We start from the raw sequence: 23137 nt of genomic DNA on the forward strand, positions 1-23137 counted from the left end.
CCTTGCTCAATGAACCACACACAAACCAAGAAAGAGTTCTTTTCACTACATGCGCTCAAGCTTAAATGGACCAGCTGAGACAGTTGCTGAACTACTAACTCCAAAGATGGAAAAAAAGCTTCATGTGGGCCTCCCTCTGCAAGGCTAAGTACTTAATGGCACATTAAAAATGTAGACATCTTAGTGCAGATTTCCAAGGATTTCTCAACATTTACATAACAGTTGGCAGCTCCCTCATCTGCAGTTAGGGTGGTTTGCTCATTTTGGTGGTTGTTTTTTGTGTTTTGTTGTTGTTTGTTTGGGGGGGGGTTGTGTTTTTTGAGGGTTTTTGTCTGTGTTTGGTTTTTTTCCTGGTCTTCATAAAACCATCTGCAACAGTGTAGTTGCCTTTAAAATTTTGTTTGTGGGGAAGAGATCTCCAACTGTGTCGTCTTCTATTAACTGCCACAGATGTTAGTATGCTGCTGGGTATGAGACCAGAGATGTAACAAACAGCAGCCACCATCTCAAAGTGGCTTAATCAGAGATTACATTTTAGAAATATTATTTCAATACTTTTTATGACATGATTTTGCACATTACTACTGTTTTTGTTTAGTATTTGTGTAGGCAAGCCTGCAGTGTATGCTTTCCAGAAGCACTTCATGTTATGCTGATTGTGGACTAGCTGAAGACTAAACCAATCAGAATAGAGTAAGGCATCACTGAGGTAAATCCGAAAATTTAAAAATTTCAACCAACAAAAAATAAATATTTCATTCTCCTACTCAAAAGCGATCTTCCTTGTTCCCACAAGGTGTAGGAAAATTTACTGTGAAGAGGTTTCAACTCCAATCTCTGACAGTCTCCAAAGTCCCAAAAGCTAGCACTAAATCCATTCCCAGTTTTGCCATCAGAATATCATATTCTGTCTTTCCACAAACTAACTAGAGAGCAAGTAAGAGAGCTTTGAATGTAGCAAGATGATTATACAAAGGAGTTTTTCAAGGTATATAATTATCAAATTCTTAAATCATTTATTTCAAAGGCTGTAACAAGAGAAGGCATGTAGGCAGGTACAGCTGTGTAGATTAAGCAACATAAATGTTAATTAAGAGAGGTGGAGAAGGCAAAGGAAATCATGCAATCCCTGTGCATTAGCATGTGGAGCCCTGGGCCCAGTCTGCATGGTGAGGGAAAGTCTAAGAGAAAAACAAGCCGAAAGCAGAGGTCAGGCTTGGGAAAGGGAAAAGAGAGGGTCAAATTTCTTTGTGCTGTTTCCTGTCCTCAGCCTTTCCACATCCTTCCCCATGCCCAGAAGAGGAGTAGCAGTCTTTAACAAAAAAAAGCAGACATTGATGACAATACACACCACATCACATCAGCCTTGAGAGGGTCTGTGTCTGTTGTACCAGCCAGCTGCAAGGCTGAAGCAGCAAGGAAAGATCCTGATAAGCACAACCTCTACTTCCCCATCTTGTTTTTATTTTACAGATGTTTATATTGTTACAAACATATATATTTCACCATGACTAGACAGAATGGGTAAAATGTGTTGGTTTTTCTTCCAAGACAGATGAACAGGTGTCATAAATCATGGGTGTACCACTCACTTGAGGCTAACAAACTGAGCAAGGTCACATTAGCACATGGAGGGCTCTACATCATGCACAAGGTTGCAACCTCTGGGAGTCTGATGGCACAGCTTGGTTAAGCAAAATGAGCTTGCTAACATTGTCTGCAAGGCTTGGGGACCAGGTCTCACTTGGCCACTGTGTGAAAGCAACAGAAAATACAGAAAGGATCTAAGACTCATTGACCACTTGGAGAGTCACAGCCTTGTTTACAGGTCATGTTTAGGTATACTGCTCTTGGTCCGCTGCAGTCCTATGGGATATCATCTTTGCTTCCATGTATGCATTCAGGCTATTAAAGTCTGCAGGATTAAGAACTACATTTGCATTTTGTACAGCTGATGAAACACTTGCTTGTGATTTAATTAGACAAAGTTGCCCCCTCCAAATCTGTCCTCATAAGACTACCAGTGGCCCTCTTCTGCCTATGTATAAGTATAGATTAAAGCAGCAGAGATGTTGTATTTATTATGGCACAAAACAATAGCACACTTCAGCACAAATACACCGTGGTTTTCTCAGCTAAAAGCATACAAATAATTTGTGGCTGCAAGAGTACCAAGTTATTTCACAATAACGTAGTTTTTGAACTACTCATCTGGCAAACTCAGCAGCAATACTTCTTGTTCAGAACATTCAAACCTCCTACTCCTGTCCCAATACCCCGCTTAATGCGCTCTTTGCTTGCTCTGCAGTTCAATGCAGTAGTCTAGATGAAGCATTAAGAAATTGAGAATAGGGGCATGCCACCAAGCTGAAAAGCTCTCTCACTAAAGTGAGTAGAGTGCAGTGAAAAATCTGATTGTCACATCACCAGCCCTTTAAAGATTAAATCTAGCATGTGCCAACAAGCCTAACAGCAACCTGTCACTGAAGTCCAGAGAAACTCAGCTTTTTGAGTGACTGCATCTTCAAGATGAGCTCTCACCTCCTACATGCCCTCTTAAGAATTTCCCAGAATTATCCTAAGTTTTATCAGGATGCAGAAACACTCCCAGAATACTAAGACATATTTTCACATGCACATGGTCTCACTAAAAAGATGCCAGATTTTCATGTGTCATCAATAAACTAGTTATTTATATGCTTGCTGTCTTTTGCACCTGCTATTTACAGGTATTAATGCAGTAAACTAAGAACACTAAAGTAGGCTTTGCAATAAGAGCCTTAGAAACATCAGATACCGTGAGCTACCAGCTTCAAGGACTCCTTCAGCTTTCAGTGAAGAATCTCTCTGACATCTCTTGAAAATTTTCGATATTCTAGTACACATTTTTGTCCTTCAACTTGCTAGGAAGGACTTACACTGAGTTATGATAGCTAGAGGAGCATAAGGAAGTTTAGAATGCATCTCAAGAGACTATGTTAAAATTTTGTCCTTTCTTTACCTCCTACCAAGCTACTTGAGATTTCTATATCTGTCAATACTCACATAATTTCAGCCCTTTGAGTGCTGCAGTCAGTAAGAAAACTGAGTGAGACAGCAGGGGCAAGTGCTTGAGTACTCCTGCAGAGAACTGACAGCAGAGGACAACAACGGCGAATGTGCATCCTCGGCATAGCTGGGCAGCATCTGCTGAGGCTACACTTGGGCTGCGCTCTTCCTGTCACTGCTGAACAGAATATATTCCCTTGAAAAGGACATATTTTATAAACAGATAGAAGAGTCAGAACAGGTTTTTGTATTTGCTGAGTTTAAATATGTTTTCATGCAAATGGCATGTTAACCTGAAGAAAGACTCTGACTACTTTCTGCCTCTAGCTGGCTCAAATTAATCTCTGGTTAACTGCTGGAATTGACTGGGGATAAATTTTAGCTGCTGAATAACTGAACTATAAAAACTTAAAACATGCGTCAACACTAACCTTCCACTCATTTCAAAGAATCACAGAATCATTTCAGTTGGAAGAGATCCTCAGGATCATCGAGTCCAACCATAACCTAACTGTAGCACTAAACCATGACCTAATAACCTCGTCTAAATGCCCTTTAAACACCTCCAGAGATGGTGACTCCACTTCCCTGGGCAGCCTGTTCCAATGCCTGACAACCCCTTCCGTGAAGAAATTTTTCCTAATGTCCAATCTAAACCTCCCCTGGTGCAACTTGAGGCCATTTCCTCTTGTCCTATCACTTGCTACTTGGGAGAAGAGACCAACACCCTCCATGCTACAACCTCCTTTCAGGTAGTTGTAGACAGCGATCAGGTCTCCCCTCAGCCTCCTTTTCTCCAGGCTAAACAGCCCCAGTTCCCTCAACCGCTCCTCATCAGACTTGTGCTCCAGGTCCCTTACCAGCTTCATTGCCCTCCTCTGCACTCTCTCTAGTTCTTTTACCTTTAAAAAGAAGTGCAGGAAACATGCATACTGAAATAGTATGCCTTTCTTCCATTAATCACCAGCTACATTAAATTATTTCCAGTTATCTGAACAAGAACACCAATGCTTTGTCACCATCTCTAGAGACACTATTGTAGTTATACACGTTAAAAAGCCAGCTGTCCTGCTAAAAAAAAAAAGGCACCACCAAACAAATCCCACACAACACCCCACAACACACACCAAGCATGCTTTACTGCTTGTTAAGACTAATATCAACATAGGTCTCCTCACCTCAGTCCCCAGCTAGAAGAAAAGTTTCAGTTTGAATTCTTTTAGGCAGCTCAAATATTTACAGGATTTTAAGTTAAAGAATTTAACTTCCTGTCTTTCTTCCTTCACAGAAAAAAAGTTTGGGAACAGTTAGTTATCACCAGCTTCCAGTATAGTCTGGAAAAATATATGATACAATGCATAAACCAAAAGAAATAAAGCTAACAGACAACTTAACATCTGGATGGACTCCACAATTACCTAAACTAAACTACCCCCTCCACTCCCCCTCCCCACCGCCCCCCCCCAAAAGAAAAAAGTGTCAGCCACAGATCTGAAACAGGTTTTCACCTTCACCTCCTATTTCAGTGATGCCTCCCTGTGTCATGACATTGGTTTCAGCACCAGGTAAAAGCCCAAATCCTAGCATGAGATTTTAACTCACTGTAACCATCTGTTTCAAGAGGATTATATGGATTTTTTTTTAAAGTGCTAGACACATTAAAAATAGCAGAGAGATGTTTCAAATACTTTTTCAGGTACCTTGTGTTAAAAATATCACCTAGGCTTGAAAGTCAAAGCAACATGACCCTTTAAATCTGCTGTGCCTATTGATGTCCTCTGACATGTTAAAAACAAAAAGAAAAAAAAAAAAACACACCACACACACAAAAAACCCAAAAAACCCCACCAAAGCAACCTTGTAAAAGAAGTACAAGTAGCAACTATTTATTAACATATCTACATTTGTTTTTCATTACTAAAGGAAGCATATATAGTCACTAGCTCTCAGCTACCCTCAGGCTTTCATTTAGTAGCATAATTATAATTCCCGAAATGGTACAATTTAAAATACTATGTTTGTTTGTTAGGGGTTTTTTTTGACAACTTAATGCTTTTTTAAGTTTTCCAAAGAATATCTGTTACCAACTCCGCAAGTCTCATTTTGTTTCATTTACTTTTACTGCACAAACAACAAGCTGCACACTCCTTTCATGCAGGTGAATAAATGTCTTTTTCTAAGATGTTTTGTTACTGGGAAACATGACTATTTCAAATCTTTTACTGCTTAGAAAAAACCTACATGGTAATTTTGATTCTTTTGCTTCAGATACCCGAAACAGACCCACTTTTGGTCAGAGCTGGGACTTGCACTGCGTACATGAGAAAAAATTGCTTCCATCCTATTACCATAGGCAGAACAAGCAGCAATTCAGTGACTGCTCTGTTTGTATTCTGATCTATGGATTTTTTTTTTCTTTTTGACCAAGGAATCTGTACTCCTTTTTGTAGGCAAAAGAAAGTGCCCAAAAGAAGCATTTTTATTCCTAACAGCTCAACCACCTATTTGATCAAATGGGAACATACAATGGGCTTCTTATCCTAGTAATCCCATACCTCCCTAACCACAAGCAGGAAGGACACAAGCAAAGTTATACTTCGTTATATGATGCCAAGTTTTCAAAAGCCATGACAAAGAGCCAAACCTTCTGTTTCATAGGAATGGCACCTCCAGTTGGCATCTTTCTGTTAATACTGACCTTCTTTGCAACTAGGCCAGGGGGGCAGGGAGACAAGTACTTAGGAGATACATTCACAGGTACATTCCTATACGCAAAAGCTACTCCAAGCCTCCTGCTCCTCCCCTTGCACCACTTTACACAGCCGTGGCCTCTGCTTTTGTTTCTCACTAGCAAATGTTGGTCACTGGACACGTTTTAAAAACTGTAGCAGCTCTGATTTTGTAACACTGCTTACAAGTACATGACTGCACTGAATAAAGCAAGAGAAGCCTAAAAACCTCACTTTGTAGTATTTTCCTCATAAATACTGAAGATTTTGATACCAGCTGTATATTTTTCTTTTATACTAAAATAGCTCCAAAATATAGGAACTTCCTGTTTAATTTGGGAATTCTATTATTGTGTTTGTTTATTAAAAAACTATTAAAGAAATATCAATATAAATTATAACAGCCTAAAAGTTTGCCTAATTTTCTATCAATTCATTCAATCAAGGCTTTACAACAAAATGCTCTGTGCTCACATCCTCCAATAATAATGTTCTTATTACATCATACTTCCATTTGTACTTTGCAACATTATCTGATAGCTGCAGAATTCCACTGCTTTTGCAACCAATATAAATAATTCAGATGAATTCAATTTCCAAAGATGTTGGCAATGATACAACAGATTAAAGCAACAGCCTTTCACATCTGAAGTTCCCAATTATGTTTGAAATTCAAGTGAGGTAGGTGGTCCCAGTTTACTTCCACTGCTGGTATCCTTCACGATTACTTCACAGCTCAGCATCCCCTTCCTTCCCCACTCCTTAAGTCCTCCACTCCCAAGAGGAAAAGCCTGCAATCTAAGCTCAGTAATAAAAAAATTTAAAAAATAAAAGGGAGAAATTCTTATAACCATCAGGGAAAATAGTTATATATGCATGTACAGTAGTAAGCCATTTGACAGTGCCAGCAATCCTTTATTTCCAGGAACACTAAGCTTCACTTGCCCCACTTAACTAACACATTCAAAAAACCCTAGATAATTCATTGTCATGACTTCACAACATGATTTGGAGACTAAAGAACTTTTAGCTCAATCCACTTTCAGAACAAACCCAGTATGACAGCCATGATTTAAGCAAATAAAAGTTGCAGACCTCAAATCAGGCAACATGTACTAGAACCTCTATTTGTGCAATAAGTGCAGTGCACGTGCAACCTGTTCTGGGGCTGCACCCCCTGGAATTGGGCTATATGATGGACAAATATCTGTCAATCACTGCCATGTGCTGAGGCAGGCACCATAACATCAGGCAACATCTGGAGGTGTTGACCCCTCAGTTTAAATGATATATGCTGGCTTCCATCCCTCCACATTAGCTCTAGAGCCCAACATGCCAGACAGCAATTGCCAAAGTAAAACAAAAAGAAATCTGCAGCTTGTACCTGGGATACAGAAAATGGAGAAAAGTCAAATCTCTGTACAGGGACTGTGAGTTGCCAACACCATAAAGGGAAATGAAGGTCAGGTTGCACACAGAAAGCACAATAGCACCAAGCTGTTATTCAAAAATCAGGCTAGTTCCAGGTATGTTAATTAGCATTTATAGCAAAGGAAAAAGGCAATTAATTTATTACTTCAGAGATAGTTCATAGCAAACAAAAAGGACACCCACACAGCATAACCCAAAGTTTAGAGAGCAAACACAGCATGCAACCACTAAAGAGGAAAACAGACACAGTGAATGACAAAATAAGGCAGCAAAAAAGCATCTTTATCAGAAAGATTTTTTTTTAATTTTTTCTTGGTTTAGTCACCAGAAAATAAACTAAATGGAGGCAAAAGGGAAAACATAAAATAATATTCTTATTTTCATGCTCTGCATGTACAAACTTGAATAACTGAAGAGATTAAGAGTTACAAAAAGCTTTACTAATTCTCCATTCGAGGAGTAACTCCTCATACAGAACTTCCACACCACAGAACACTTTTCTCCAATTGTCTGGTCGAGGGCAGATAAAGAAAAGGAAGCATTCTGATGCCAAAGTTGCTACAACACGACATCCCAATCCCAAAAGTAGTAGCTGTTTTAACAACTGCAGTCCTTAGCTTATGTGAAAGATTTAATTACAGACAAACAGGCCCCTTTCTGTTCTGTGTATTACCATCCTTAGTTTCCATCAGTCTTGCAAATTTGTAGTTAAAAATAATCAGACTGAATGATGTTGCGAGCAAGTACGTAACTACACTACATATCAAGAGTATGGCTACTTACAAAGAAAAAGTCCACTTATATAAGAAATCTGGTGTTTTGGAAAACAATCAGTAGTTAGTTAATTAGTTATTAACAGCAGATATTGAAAAAAGAGAAAACCTTCAATTTGATAATATATCTTAAAATCAAAATAGTGTTCTCACAGGTTATTCTTCTGCAATACCTTGTATCATGTTAGACTCCTTACAATTAATTAGAAAATGAAAGTACAAAGGAAAAAAACAGTACATGACTAGAGATAATAGTATTTTCCATTTACAGATTTTAGTTGGGAAGCCATTTAAGAGGGTTATTTCCGGAAATATGAGGAGCAAGGTGCTTACCTATTTCGTCCATTATATTCAGTGCTGTACATTCATTTGCACTGCAGAGGTCTACTGTGAATCCATAGCATGACCCACATCACCCCATATGCATGACTTCAGTCTCCCATCCTACATTTAAAAAACGCAGGCCAGCAATTATGCAAACCAGGAGCAGGAAGGAGGAGGCGTCATGGGAGCAAAAGGTGCAGCTTCAGAGAGTGTCAAAAACACATGCCATCAAAGTATCCTTCTGAGGTGAAATCTGACCCTGCTCTCACCATTTCTGGCCCAACATCTGATCAAAATGGAGTTTGTCACATCCCCAGCATCATGAGATTATATGCAAGGATAGGGAGGGGGGAGAAGTCTGCCAAGCACTTCCCCATGCTCTGCGTCAATAGATTTGGGCTTAGCCGCTGTTAAGCAGCTCAAGGCACCGGTTATTGGTGCTGGCAGCTGTTCTACCACACTGCCCCACTTCCTATTGCAAAACACTCTGCCCGGGAGGGAGGCCTTGGGCAGGCAGCTCCAACCTGCCTCCAAATAAAACAGAGAAGTAGGACAGTAGGGTCTCCATGTTTGTCTTGGACAGCCCTTCAATAGTTTAAAATACTCTTCCCCCTCCTTTCAAACAGCTTAGTGCAAAGATCAGTTACAGTAATACTGAAAAAAACCAATATTCATTTCAAGACAAAACACTAAATTGAGATGGGACCTTGGTTTTGGTGAAGGATTTTTTGCCTATGTACATAAATAGGTTGTTTTCTTAGGTATTTCCAAGGTTTTTCCATTGGGTATGCTATATAGCATTTTAGCATTTCTTGGACATCAGGCAATTCTTGATGTGTTTTTACTGGCTTGATGACAAACAACCCTTTTCAAGAAGCACTATCACTAATGTCAACACTTCGTCCAATACTATGGCAAATCAGTTCCCAGCAGCTTAACAGCAACTGCATCATCCTCAAAAAAATGCTAATAGTGCATTCAATCCAGACTTCAAGAAATACCTGTGCTACAGTGTCATGTTTTCTATATCGCATTTTACTTGGCATTGTAAGATATAATACACAACTATGTAATATGACCAAACACAATTTTCCTCTGAAACTACCTCATTATAAATTTTGTTACAAAAGAATTAAAATTGGATTTGTCGCACCAACAAGATCATGTCATTGTTAGACGTCCTGTTTCGATACCAACAGCTTATAAACACTCTGATTCTGCAATCATCATTTGTTAAGCCATAATTACTACTCATGTGGCACAAGGGCATCTCTCACCCACTCTGCATGCTGGCCAATCCACATGACCTTAAAAAGGCCCACAGAAGTCAAAGCTCTGTCTTGTCACCATTGTCAGACCTGGGCTGACACATAACAAACAGCCTTGTGATATGCCTATGGAGGCTGAAACTGAGCATCTGGTCCTGCCAGAGCCTTCCCAGACAACCATAGCAATGGTAACCCCAAGAGCAATAACCCCACTTGCCTCTCACAACTTGGATCTGTATCTTTGGATGGAAACTTTTATATTTTCAGCTTTTTAGTATCTCGTTTATTCAAATTATTGGTTCTGATCCAAACATTCTCCTCCAGCCACACAATTGGTACAACCGGGCCCAAATTTTTGCTGGGGACCTGGCTACTCCGTGGTAAAAACAATAACTACAGCTCTAGAGCTCTTCCTGTGAAGCTGTGAGCCTGAGCAAATAGGTTTTATGGAATATTAGGGAGGTAGATTGCTAAACACTGTGCAGTTTGAGTTGCAAACTCAAAACAGAGTGTAAGCATTAATTATCTTTGATTACGAATACTAGAGATTAATTATCATTAATTAATTCTATCATCCTTGTTCAGATGATGAGCAGATAACTTGCAGAGCAAGTGGCCCTCTTGAGGTACAGCACATGAAGTGTGGAAAACACACAAACAAAACCAAAACCAAGCTAATTCGGAACATGGTCAAAAACCCCCTATTGACAGTGACTGTAAAACAGAATTAATAACCTAAGGAGAGAACAGGTTAAACTACTCCCCTGCTACAATGGTTCTAATAATAAAGAGCAGTGTTTGTGTATTCCAATGCATTCACATTCAAGTTCAGATCACATGGCCTCAGGAGGTAAAAGCTATTCTGTCACTGACATGTAGGGTAAATTAACTTGCTAATTCACTTTCTGATGCACAGTCTACTGAGTGTACAATTACATAAAAAAAGGAAAATGAAAACTCATGCACGGTCAAGCATTTTCAATTTTTATGGGTTGTAACATTATACAGAGCTTTTTTTAAAAAAAAAAAAATATCAATAAATAATTTTTTAAAACCAAACCACACCATTCACCCTTAAATCAGTCACAAGCATAGCATGTATACACTGAGCATATGCCGTCCTTCTCTGTTACTGCCAGACAAAAGCTACATTGCCAAAAATAGCCAGTGTACTAGAGCTGCTGCAGAATGCCCTAAATACATTTAGGCCATGAAGACTGAGCAGCCCTGCTGCAAGAAAGGGTTTGGCACTAATCTTCACAATAGGCCAAGGCTGAAAACGGAGAGGACGACGAATTTCAGTTCTTGAAGTTAATTTTTAATGAACGCGATTTAGCAGAGTTTAAAAGTGAGAATCATCTGAAAGCTGTCTCTATGCAAAGCTGGAATATAAGCGTGTATATACACAAAATGTAACAGGAAAAGGGTGTATTAAAATACTTGGTACAGGTTTTCAATGAAAAGGTCATGCAAAGAAAAAGTTGTGCATTTTTTTAGTTTGTTTTGGTTGGGGTTTTTTTGTGGTTTTCATTTGTTTAACCATGAAACATTATACAGAGTTGACTTTACAAGAGTACGGTCCCAAACTGTGATAGATGTTTCCCCTATTTGATTTCTCAACTATATTTTAAATGTGGTTTCTTCCTACTCTTTCTGCAGAGGTTAGTAAAAGCTAACAGTAGATGTTTTCTCTAGATCAGGTAAAATACTATAAGCTGGAAGAGTTAAACAAGTAAAGATCAGCGTGCTAAGTGTGTTCAGGGGGATCAAAGATTGATCACAGCTCAGCATGCCAGACAGAGCCCCTCAAATCCCTCATCAAATTTCAGGTTCATTCACAATTTCTCTTTCCCCACCATCCCAACACTCCATCCTGCATGTCAGAAGGCAGCATCTTGAGCTATAGGAGGTGTGTGTTACAGCACTGCAATAACAAACACATGACACAGCCATGATAAAGTGGCAGTAGGTAAGGTAAGGTGTTTAATGAACTAACAAGCTAGTGACATCCGAGAGCCATAAACTTCAGGCATTTCCTTTCAACAGGTTTTTGATCCACTGTAACGATGACAAGTGTATGCTTTTCTCAGTAAAATACTGAGCATGACCAGAGCTAACACATTTTAAACTCTGCAGCGGAGAGGACAGTGCCCTGTCTTTCTAATGCTACCCTCCAAGTCACCTCTGAGGAAGAGAGCTCAGTCAGAGTGAAGAGATCGTTGCCTATATCAACTGACTGAGACAAAATGGATTTCCCCAGATTAGCAGAGGATTGCCCTACGCTGGCAGGCAAGGCTTCACCTTGAGCCAGATGAGCAGTAATAAAAAGAGCAATCTCCACCCATGCCCTGCACCCCTCACTAGCCTGACTCTGCAGATGGCTCTTGCTACATTGCCTGTTAACCACCCACCATTTTAAAAAAAACCACACGTACTACCAGTTTGTTTTTCTCACTCCAGATTACACCCTCTTTTTTTTTTTTTTTTTTACTCCGAGATCAATGCAATGGAAAGGGATGGAGACTTCTTGTTAGCTAAGACAGTCTTGGAGACCCACATGGTGAGGTTCAGTCATCAGCCTTTAAAGTGTAAACATCAGCTTACATTGAAGTCTTTATAAAATGAATAACATGACAACAGTACAGTATTTAGTGAGCAAGCTGCTGTTATAGCTTGATGCTTAACTTCCTAGACCTATTTCTGTGACAATTCAGCACAGAAAGCATTGAACAGAAAAGAAAGAAATCATTCAAGTGGCAGGCAAGACTTGATGCTCCTGTCATTCTGCATTTCTGACAAGGCTATTGTACGCCTAGGGGATCACATATAAAAAAAGCAAGCTGTTTCTGCTCTAACCTGTCTTCGCAAAGAGGGAGAAGGCTTGAGGGAAAATGCAAGTGCCAGGAAACCAAAAGAATCCCTGAAAATTCAAGTATGTACTCTGCAGCCTATTCTGAGGAGGAAAACTTAAGCAGGTTGGCATGTAATAATCTTAGAATTGCCTGAAAAGAATATAATTCAGTCAGTGCTGTCAAACAGCATCAGAAAAACAGTTTTGGGGGAGATTTCATCATCAGTTATGTTCCCTTGTCTACCTCTGCTTCATTGTGTCTTTCATTACATTGACCAAAGAATTAAACCCTACATTTAAATAATAAAGAGAAATCCACTACTACAACAGTTTTCCCAAGTCTTAACAAAGACCTTCACTTTGTCTCCTTTGAAAGGCGTATAAAAGGATCTACAGTTTCTTAAAAACATTGTAAATGGAGGAAACTGTTCAAGTGAAATTTTCATATTTCAGTCTACAAGTACTAAATCAGAAGACACGGATATATACATATATATAGCTACTATATATAGCTTAGTATTTAGGAACCTGGTCCCCCACCCTCTCAATCTATAATGCTCACATTTGTGTGAACTGTATAATCCTGTGGAATTAACTGCAAATAGAAGTGTCAGTCTTTCCTTTGTGTCTATAAATGTCTCCATAATAAATTATCCCATCAGTTACTTATCATACATGTACAGATTTATTCTATTTTTTTTTGCATTCCTTACATATCAAAATATATGGATATTGTTCATTGCTTCTGTTTTGGTAACCAGGAGGCAACCACATGGGACTGAAAAGTCTCCTGATAAAACATATGCTTCCACTGTAGATACAATGTCCTCATTAAATCATTTTAGTATGTTAACAGAAAAAGCTCCTGAAAATCTGAACCCCTCACCCACCCATAGAAGTAATAACACTACTCTTTTTTTCTATAGAAGTCAAAATTCACTGTGGCATGAGAATAAGCGGAAGACAGGGCTCCTTGACTGTACTGTTGGCTTTTTTCCTGGCCCACTGTGAGCTCTCTTCCCTTTATCCAATTCCCTAAAAAAAAAAAAAAAAAAGGTTTTTTCATTTCTTAAAAAAAAAAAAAGGCTTTGTGAATCTTAATAGTTTATTTTCTTTTGTTTTAATGCTTTGATAAAAGTTGCCTTTCCCTGTATTACACAGGCCCTCAACAGCATACATGGGGCAAGAGAAAACTAGTATATAAACACCAAAGAGAACAATTAAATAACAGCATTGATACTCTGAGAGCAGATCTCTCATGTTATAAATACTCCCCAAACTCCAAAGAGCATTTGCTAAAAACAGCTGAGTGTGATGGCTTAAGACCAAGAAGAACAATGTGAAGATCCCTTCTGCCGTTGTTGAAAGTTTAAGCATTTCCATGGCTGTTCTGGAACAACTTGTGTAAGGCAGAAGTGTAGCCAAAAGAAGAGAACAGCCAGGGAACTGGCTGGCAGCTGATGGATACCAGAAGTGCTCTGCAGTTCCCATTTCAGGAAAAGGAACAACACATCTATCTTTGAGTCCTCATGAGCCATTTGCCAGGAACAAGGCCTGTACATGACTCAGGTAGTCTGAGAAGTTTCATTGGGTGCTGAAGAAAGCCCCCTGTGCCCAAAAATGTGATCCAAATGTACAGAATAATAGTTATTAACCCAGAATTACACATTTGATTACACAGTTTTAGCAAAGAAACTTCCTTCAGCTATACTGTTATGAGCCTTAAGGTGAAAGTTTGGTTTTAAGCATTTCTACTGTAAAGTGTTATGCAATTCTATATCCACAGAGTCCATGGGTTTTTTTAAAATCCACTGTTTTGATTAATAATATGGATAGGAGGGAATTCACTCAAGTCTGAGATTTGTTTCCCTCCTACCCAGTGTGCTAGAGGAAGAGAGAACTTAAGAGAGTTATTCCACACATTTATATACCTAAGCAATGTCTGATAAACTCTTCAGTAGGAGGCTGTCAGGAAAGTCATGACTTCCACTGTTGAGCAAAACTAGGCAAGTTTCAGTTACAAGAAGTTAGCATTAAGCAGCAGTGTATGGAGGCTTCATTAACAAGAATGAAATCAGGAGCAGAATCCAGAAGCTTGAAGTGCCATAATTTGCAGTTAAGTAGCGTTAAAAATTTTTTTATTTACTACCATCATTTTGGACTTCCTACAAATGCAGGCTACAGCAGCTAAAGTTGTTTTCACTAGGATGTTATTACTGCAAAGACGTGGAAACTTCAGCTAACAGTTCAGGGGGTAGGCTATTTTCCTTAGGAAATGCACACATTTTGCAAAATAACACTGTAGTGTAGTGTCACAAGATGTTATACATGTAGCTACTCTACCCATGGTGTACACACACCCTTTTGAAACATTATTCATTCACTTTTGTTATAAGCACATCTGTTTCTAGATGTGACTACACACCTACACATCTTTCCTGTGATAACTGTCAGGAATTGCAGCTTGCATGCTGGTGCACCTTTCCTCCAAGCTATTCCCTGTTCTCCTACCAAACAAAATGCTGTGGAATGAACAATCTATTCTGCATTTAGCTAAGCTGTACGTTTGGCAACTCTTTGAGGAAACAGCTCTGAACTGAGGAATTTGTGAAGATTTAGAACACAGAGCCACACTATCAAACAGAGCAATTACTGGAACAGTGAATAGAGCCTGAACATACATGCAGCAGTTTAGTATTTGATTTAGTAGCAAGAGTAGGTAGCCTCATTGCTCCCTGAAGTGTTATTTCAGGCAGTCAGTAAGCTGCAGTCAAAGCTTAGTCTTAAAGCAGCAGCCTGATTTGCACGAATATAATACTTGCCACAAAAAACAAAAACAAAAACACACAACCCCCAAAAAGCCTCCCAAGTCTCCAAAGCTAGCCAATAACTTTTGGATCTGGTTCACTATTAAGTAACTCAGACTTTAGAAACTACACATGAAAGAATGGAGTGTACCACTTTTTTGTGACGCTGTCTCTAAGGCACAGGCTAACTCCATCAGTACAGTCACTTCTAGCTTTTGTGTTTGAAAGTCCTGACTTTGTACACACTAGATGACATTCCTAATCCATCATTTTAACACTTCTATCTCTCTCTCTCTGGCTCATGATGCATTGTTTGCAATAAAATAAATGCAGTAGAGTCAAATCCAGTCCCAGGTCTCCACAGTTAAGTAGTGCAACAAATTGATAGTATGGATGCAAAACTATCTAGTCATTTACTGCCAATAGCATAAGAACAAACACAAGGAATCTGTACCTAGTCCAGCATAGTGTCTCTCCAGTTCTCATAAATGCAGCTTTGATCTTAGGCAAACTCTAAAGCATCAGTCAGAAGAGCTAGTAGCACACAAATAGACACTATACCAAGTAAACAGACTGAAGTCTTCTAGGAAGCCTGGGTAAGTATTGATTTCAGCAAAGAAACAAGTGTGAAAAAGCAAGATTTCAGAAATTAAAAAATATAAATAAATACAAAAAATACAAATAAATACGAATAATGCCTTTCTTCCCTCTGTCTGACACTCAAGTTATTTCTCCATTAAACCCTATGGAGACCTGTTCTCTGATGAGTAGCAGGCTGGGTGCTTCAGGACTGAAGCCCTTTGTTTTTCCACACAAGCAATACCAGGCTGTGCAGGAACAGTACTGCCCACATCCCTCAGCCCTGGCTGAGGGGAGGGATGATTCACACCATTCTACAAGCAACTGGCTCCAAACTCCCTTTCTGCAAGAACATAGTAATGACCCACTTTCCAAGAAAAGATTTTTTTAAAAAGTAGTTATTCCAGTCCAAAATTATAAAGCTTTTTATAGTTCTACTATTTTGAGATATAACTGTGATAGCAGGATGTATAGACCCATTGTTACTTCAGAAGATAAACAGATCTGGGATTTAAAGACTGATGAGAAATTTGCACCAATTTCTTCAAGGCAGTTTCAGGTACTATACAACTATACCTGTCCTTGGAAGCTGCCTCTTTCTTTGAAATGGATACCGTACAGTTCTTTCTTTCGAGCAAGAATTAGACCACTCATTGTTTTCCTGCAAAATGCAGTTAAATTCAATAAAGCCAGAGAGATCCAGAACAGGACAGTAAGTGCTTTCAGTCCATTACCAAGAGAAAAAGATAAGTGCTCTAAGCCTGAAAACAGAAGGTCAGATTCACTACTTTTTCAATTTAATTCACTTCAGAAGAATTACAACAGGGACAAAGTTGGCCCAGCCTTTTTAATGGCTTTGCACAAGTCTTATCTTGCATCTTCTTGCCCAATAGACTTTAACATTCCCTACACATAGCACCTCTTATGAGATCTGCACTACTCAGGAGTTATAACTACATAAGACAGGGTTACAGTTGTGTAAAACATTTGCAGCTCTGAAAAGAGCAAAGCACTCAGTTACAACTATCCCATGCAATATTTTAAATAGTTCAAGGTCGTAAGCCTTGTTTTTTCCTCATACAATTTTAATTCCTAGTTTCAACTCCTATTCAGAGAAGGCTTCATAAAAGACTTTGGAAGAGGTTTTAGAGACTATGGGAAAGGAGCGCACATGAAGTCTAGCTTTTCAGTGCTCATAACCTGAAGTAATTCGATTCTGTAATTGGTGGGCTTCAACTGATACCACAGGACATCTTTCCATCTGTGACAGCAGACTATAATATTCAGTGTTCAGCTATTTGTACCATTAACTACGGCAGGTAACAGTCTACTGGGGTTTTTCCCCACTCTCTTAGAAGGAAAGTATTTGACTTAACAGAGCAAGAACAGGATGTAGAATCACTGTCTGCAATCTTTGTGTTTCATTCTGCCAAAGCTTGTGGTGAAATCTATAGTGTAACCTCTTCCCATAACAGTTGTTTAGAAACAATGGCCCTTTGAAAAGAAGAGAGACACCATCAATAAGTGTTCCTACTTTGTTTACCTGGGAGTGGGGGAATGCATTAGCAATACTTACCTATTTTCTTTCTCAAATAATCAGACTTCAAGTACTGGAATATTTGTCAATGATGCTTTGCAATACACCTCTATTATAGTATGTGGGTGAGGCATAGTACCCTGCTTGCATAAGGGCAGATGCTGGAAGAAATGCTTCTCCATGTCAAAAAAAGTCAACTTTCACCCTGCTTTCAGGCTAAGCAGTTTACCACAGCACTGCTTACTACTTTGCTACAGAAGCTGGAATTAGGAACATTGGTACAGCAGCAAACCTTGCACGCAGAAAGCTTTGATGACCAGCCGACATTAAGATTTCTCCCCAAAGGTATCCACAGACAATGGGAACACTTACACAACCACCACTGATGAAAAGACTTCAGCCCGTATACTTCACCAAAATCACAAACCACACTATAATGTTATGGTGCCTTACCTGGGTGGAACAGGGCATGGAAATACTTTAAAATTTCTGATCTGTTATTTGTGATTTCCTAGGCAGACTTGGCAGGACTGCATCTACAATGTTCACCAAAAAAAATTCAAACTGTTTAAAAGACTGTAACAACCAACGTATCTACATCTCATCAAATCCATGAATAGGCAATCCAGTGCAGCGGCAGCAGACCTGCTCAGCAAATCACCCTGGCAGGCAACCTCTTTTGCCATCTGCTTGGCCAGCAGCACCTCAACACACACAGCTTTTGGCTCTACTGGCACGTGAAAGGCAGAGCTCAGTGGACCACAACCAACATGCCACGCAAGCGGCCCATCAAAGCAGCCCAACTCTGCAAGCATCAGCGCCTGAGCAGCTTTGACCAGCTACAACTCATGCTGGCCCTTCCCTGCCAGGCCATGGAGAGTACAGCAGAAAAGGCCCCACTGCCAATTAACATAAGCCTCAATGCTCCACTTCTTCCTCAGCCATGAGTAGTATCCAACACAAATTAACTTTTCTTTCAGGAGAAAGTCCCAATTAATCTTGAAGGCATGCAGGACACCAACACCCTTCTTATTCTGCTCATGTTATTTTTTTCCCCCTTTAAAAAGCAAAGCATAAAACCTAATCCAGCATTGCACAATTTTACAGCAGCACAAAATAAGGGTACTTGGAAGGTGGCTTCAGCACTTAGAATTGCACAGCCGTGTGTTATATAATGGGAAAGCCAGATCTCATTGGATTTTCCCATTTAAAGATCCAAGAGCACAACAGAGAGTGAACGTTTATGCATATTCAGACGGCGATTTCACATATTTTAACACCTGCAGGTAGCATGGTCTTCTCAAAAGGCTTACAGGGAAAACATTTTTTTCTTATTTTGTAAAAAATAATTTTCTGATAAATATACACATATATCACAAACATGTATATGTTATACTACATATGAAACCCTTTTGGAGTATATAATTAATGCTATTTCAATTTAAAGAACATTCAAGCAAAAGGTCAATGAAGGAAGTTGGGACAACAGAAAGGGAGAAAATGCTGTGCAGAGAGTGAGAACTAGGTACACTGTTGCTCAGTCACAAGTAATCACAGCCTCACTGGCTGGCTAATTTTCTACAGAATATATTCAATAATCCCTACACAGCCTGAAATATTCGAGTCAGACAGGATAGCTCTCATTATACTCACTATAGTCAGGATGTCCTGTAAAAACAAGTTTCTCCTCCCCAGAGAAAGGAGCAGAAATTGTTCCTGTAAATGTTACTAGACATGATATTTATCACCAGTTATTCTCTAAGTCACTAGAATTTTCATGTGAAAAGGCACTCTTTGCAACACAGGTCTCAGAAGGACTGTTAATCAATAACTGGTTTTACAATCACCAGTCTAAGACAGTTGCTTTAAAAATAAAAATCAAGCCTTCCTCAAGTGAAGGACATGTCTCCGTGTTTATATTGTTACATCTTCTCTTAACTTTCATGACTCTCGCTCACTCCCAGCCTCCTATGTCATTGTATTTTCACACTACATCAGTCCATGAAAGTGAGCCAGTGAGGCTGGATATTCTGTGGCAGAGAATTGGTTGAGAATGGGGAAGGACAAAGGGTTTTAAAAAAAAAAAAAGTAAATGGACCCACACACAGGCACACATTACAAAAGGTTTTGTAACCAAAGAGAAACACTCAAAATTTGACTTTGAATTACAGCTATCGCATCCTGCTTACTCCACAAAACACCTCATTTATTAGTATGCAGTAACTCTGCCAACCCACTTCAACTATTCTACAGCATCACTATAAGAAATATCTTATCTCTCTTTAAGGACTGATAAAACAGATGTCACCAACATCAAATACAAAAGTAAACCTTCTAATCATGTTGCTCCCTAGCTTGTTCCTTTCTAAAGCTATGTTAGCTTACATGGTTTTGAGAACAGGTGCCTGCTTATGTGCCTCACTGGTTGCAATGTGTCAGGTCAGACTCCTGGGAGCCACAACAAGGGCAAGCAAGAATGAACAGCAACAAACAGATGAGGGGAACCTCTCCCACTAACACAGATCTCCTTATTGAAGCTTTTGGTAACTTACCAGGGTCAAGCTTACAAGGCCATATAGTTGCTCCCTCTGCTTTAAAAAACAAACAAACAAACAACCACACCACAAAACAAAACACCACAAACAAACAAAATGCACAAAATAAACACACACAAAACCAACCAAACAAAAAACCACAAACAACAAAACCACACGCACCAACCACAAACAAAAGAGGTCAAAGGCATCTGAAAATACCTCTAACAACTCCACTAAAAACTGGCCTGCAGACTTCCACATTTCATCAACATAACCTTCTTGCCTCAATTTATGGCAAAAAGCTACAGTCTCATCATCTGGGACTAGATTAGCGATAAGAACTTGCTACCGGCAATTATCTGCATCTTTTTGAAAAGAAATCCTAGAACAAGTTTAAGAAAATTCCATAATCAAAGTCTGGAGTATAAAGAGAAAGACCAAAGAACAGGACTTCCTCAAAATTTAAACTAAGTCTTCACCAAGTGTTAAAGGGAACTTCTAGTAGCAGCAAGATACACCACAGCTAGGCAATAGCAGGGCCTGTTTGCTGAGCTAAGATAAGCATAAATCACCTCAGAAAACCCTGAGATCAAGAGTCTATTCAGAACTCCAACACATTATAATCATGGAGATGCTGTCTTCATTTCTCAAGAGGAAGATGAACCCTCTTACTGTCACCCTAAATATTTCAGCCTTGGAATGTTACTCATCACACAGATGCCACAAACAAGTGAAATCTGTAAGGATGGTGATTAAACAAAAATGTAACAGAAAAAGGAGGCATACATAAGCAACACGAAGGTGTGAGCATCACAGTCTTCACTATCCTGGTTTCCTACGCTCTGCATCAGTTATTGGCTAGACAGATTTATGTTAAACATATTGCAGTGAAAAGCCAAGCTACTCTGCATATGATCTTCAGTGACGTTGAGCATCTGAGATGTGGTTTACAGCAACAATCCAGGTAACTCATAGTGAGGCTAACACTGAACACAAACTAGCTGACAGTTGTGTTTCTTAAACTCAAGAATAACCTGGTGACAAAAAATTCTGGCACAGAAGTAAATAAATACATTATGGAATATTTCAGAAAAGACAGACTGGAAGTGTAAGAACATACCAAAATGCTGATATCCCAGGCACAATAACAAGCACAAGCTGCCTGGTCTGCAGCCTAGTTTTATTGCCAATACCTCACTCAGCAGCTGATTGTTGCTGTCCTTTTCTGGTTTACGGATGGCGACTGCCATCTGCTTTTTCTTTACCCCTTTACCCTCTCATTTCGCAGTTCATACTGCAACTAAACACAGAAGTTTAACATAGCTACATGGAGGTTTGTTTTGGAGTTGGGTTTTTGTTTGTTTGCTTTTTAATACACAAACTACTTTTTCTTCCTTTACTGCAGTGAATAAGAGACAGAGATAAACATGTTTTAGTTTCTCTGGTGAAAGGGAATGCATACAAAACGTGAAAGTAGCATTGTCTAGAGTTTGTGTGGACTCCATGTCCAAGTTGGGGTGTACATTCCTTATTGAAATAGCTGTTACAAATAAGGAGGAATAACAGGTAAGAATATTCAGCAGTTTGTTTTCTACTACACTGCCACCACTGCACTCAGAAGTATAAACAAGTGAGAACTCCTGATGTCAGAGGCTGACATCACACCTCTGTCTTCAAAAACAGCTCAGACACAGTTGATGTCATTCATGGTATCTCAGCATACAAGCCAAAACTTAGTATTGTTATTTTCATCAGTGCATTAGTCAGCACACAGCCAATGGGGAAACCGACTTTGAAAAAGAAGAAGAAAAAACACCACAACCACACACGCAAAGCTAGAATTGGCTGTGTAAAAGGATGAGTTCTCATGTCAAGGGCGGGTAACCGGATAAACCTGCATTTCCGAAACAGCTTTCTGAAAAGCCCTCTGAAGCAGAATTGAGAAACAAGATAGCTTTGTACTCTAAAATACAACAGTGTGAAATAAGTTCTGTCAGCACTTCTATAATAAAGCTTGCCTGTGCTGAAAAAGATCTGGAATCCAAGAATGGAAAAACCAAGCCTCTTCAGCACACTTAACAGTGTGGTTTAGGATGTTCTGAGATTTTTAGGTCCAGGATCTTTCACTGCACTTTCAACTAGTCAAACTGTCTCTGCCCAAGACATTAGCACTACAATTATATTCCCATCAATTAAATTAGAATTCAGGCATTCTGCAGAAGTGTTATTTTGGGAAGCATATGTTACTTCCTCCTTTTCCTCATTGTCTCACAGCACACAGAAAATAAAAATTCTCCTTAATATTTTCTGTGTCATCTACTATTCTCAGATCCTTCAGGAAGCACCACAGTTCCTGGTAAGGAAAGAGAGCACACTTCTAGCATGGCATACTATACAATAGGAGGTGGCTATGGCACTAGGCTGCAGCAAGGTGCTTCTGAGACAAAACTCCACCAGCCAAATATTTCCTGGCTGCAGAGGGGTGCAGCGGCACCAGCTTTGTTCCACAACCTCCCAATGCTAAACAAAAAAATCAGCTGCAGATCACAGAAGACATCTGTGAGCAGCTTTACCTGGCATGCCAGACTGTGGAAGGACAGTTGTTCTCACATCTGCTTCAGATGTGAAAGGAAGACCCAGAAGAATGTTGACTGTGGAAAAAAACACACACCACACACAACAACAAAAACAGAAAAACCACCACATAAAACCCAAACAAACAAAAAACCCAACACACACACAAAAAAACCAGTGTCCATGTGAAGGACTAGGCCAATTAGCAGGCATGACTGGAGGTTCAGAGTGCAGCAATATTAAACAACAGAAATAAAGACTGAAGAGCAGATGGCCAGCAACTAAACTACAAATTCAGTCTGTAAGTACATCAAGTCCTTCTGGGACTTCCAGTACCTTGAGTATTTCCCCTGGGTTGTTGAGGTTTTGGGGTAACTCTCAACTTCTAAGAAAACTGACTTGTCACCTCCCCTTGCAGGCTGATTGTAAATCTGGCCTTCAACACACAGTACTGAAAACCACTTACTGAGATTAAGGACCAATTGTAAATCCACAACTATTAATATAACTTCTAACGGGAAACTCCTGCTTTCCCTGAAGGAAGCTGCATAGACACTATTACCAGAAAAGGAAAAGTGCTTCAACTAATTAAATTTTTATTCTTAAGTGAAGGAGATCAACTGAAAGATTTCTATGATTTGGATTCTCTACTACTTCCCAACAGTCTCAGCAGATATTA

General features: G+C 39.4%; 1 protein-coding gene across 1 annotated transcript in view; it reads right to left on the reverse strand.

Annotated features, from left to right (window-relative positions):
- MAP7 (microtubule associated protein 7) overlaps nt 1-23137 on the reverse strand; it is a 103618-nt gene that overhangs the window by 72767 nt on the left and 7714 nt on the right. Inside the window, exon 2 of the mRNA XM_065631679.1 lies at nt 22458-22535. Within this exon, the coding sequence (XP_065487751.1) occupies nt 22458-22535 (78 nt within the window). The remainder of the gene's footprint in view (nt 1-22457; nt 22536-23137) is intronic.

The sequence above is a fragment of the Caloenas nicobarica genome, chromosome 3 (assembly GCF_036013445.1).
Source record: "Caloenas nicobarica isolate bCalNic1 chromosome 3, bCalNic1.hap1, whole genome shotgun sequence".
Classification (NCBI taxonomy): Eukaryota; Metazoa; Chordata; class Aves; order Columbiformes; family Columbidae; genus Caloenas; species Caloenas nicobarica.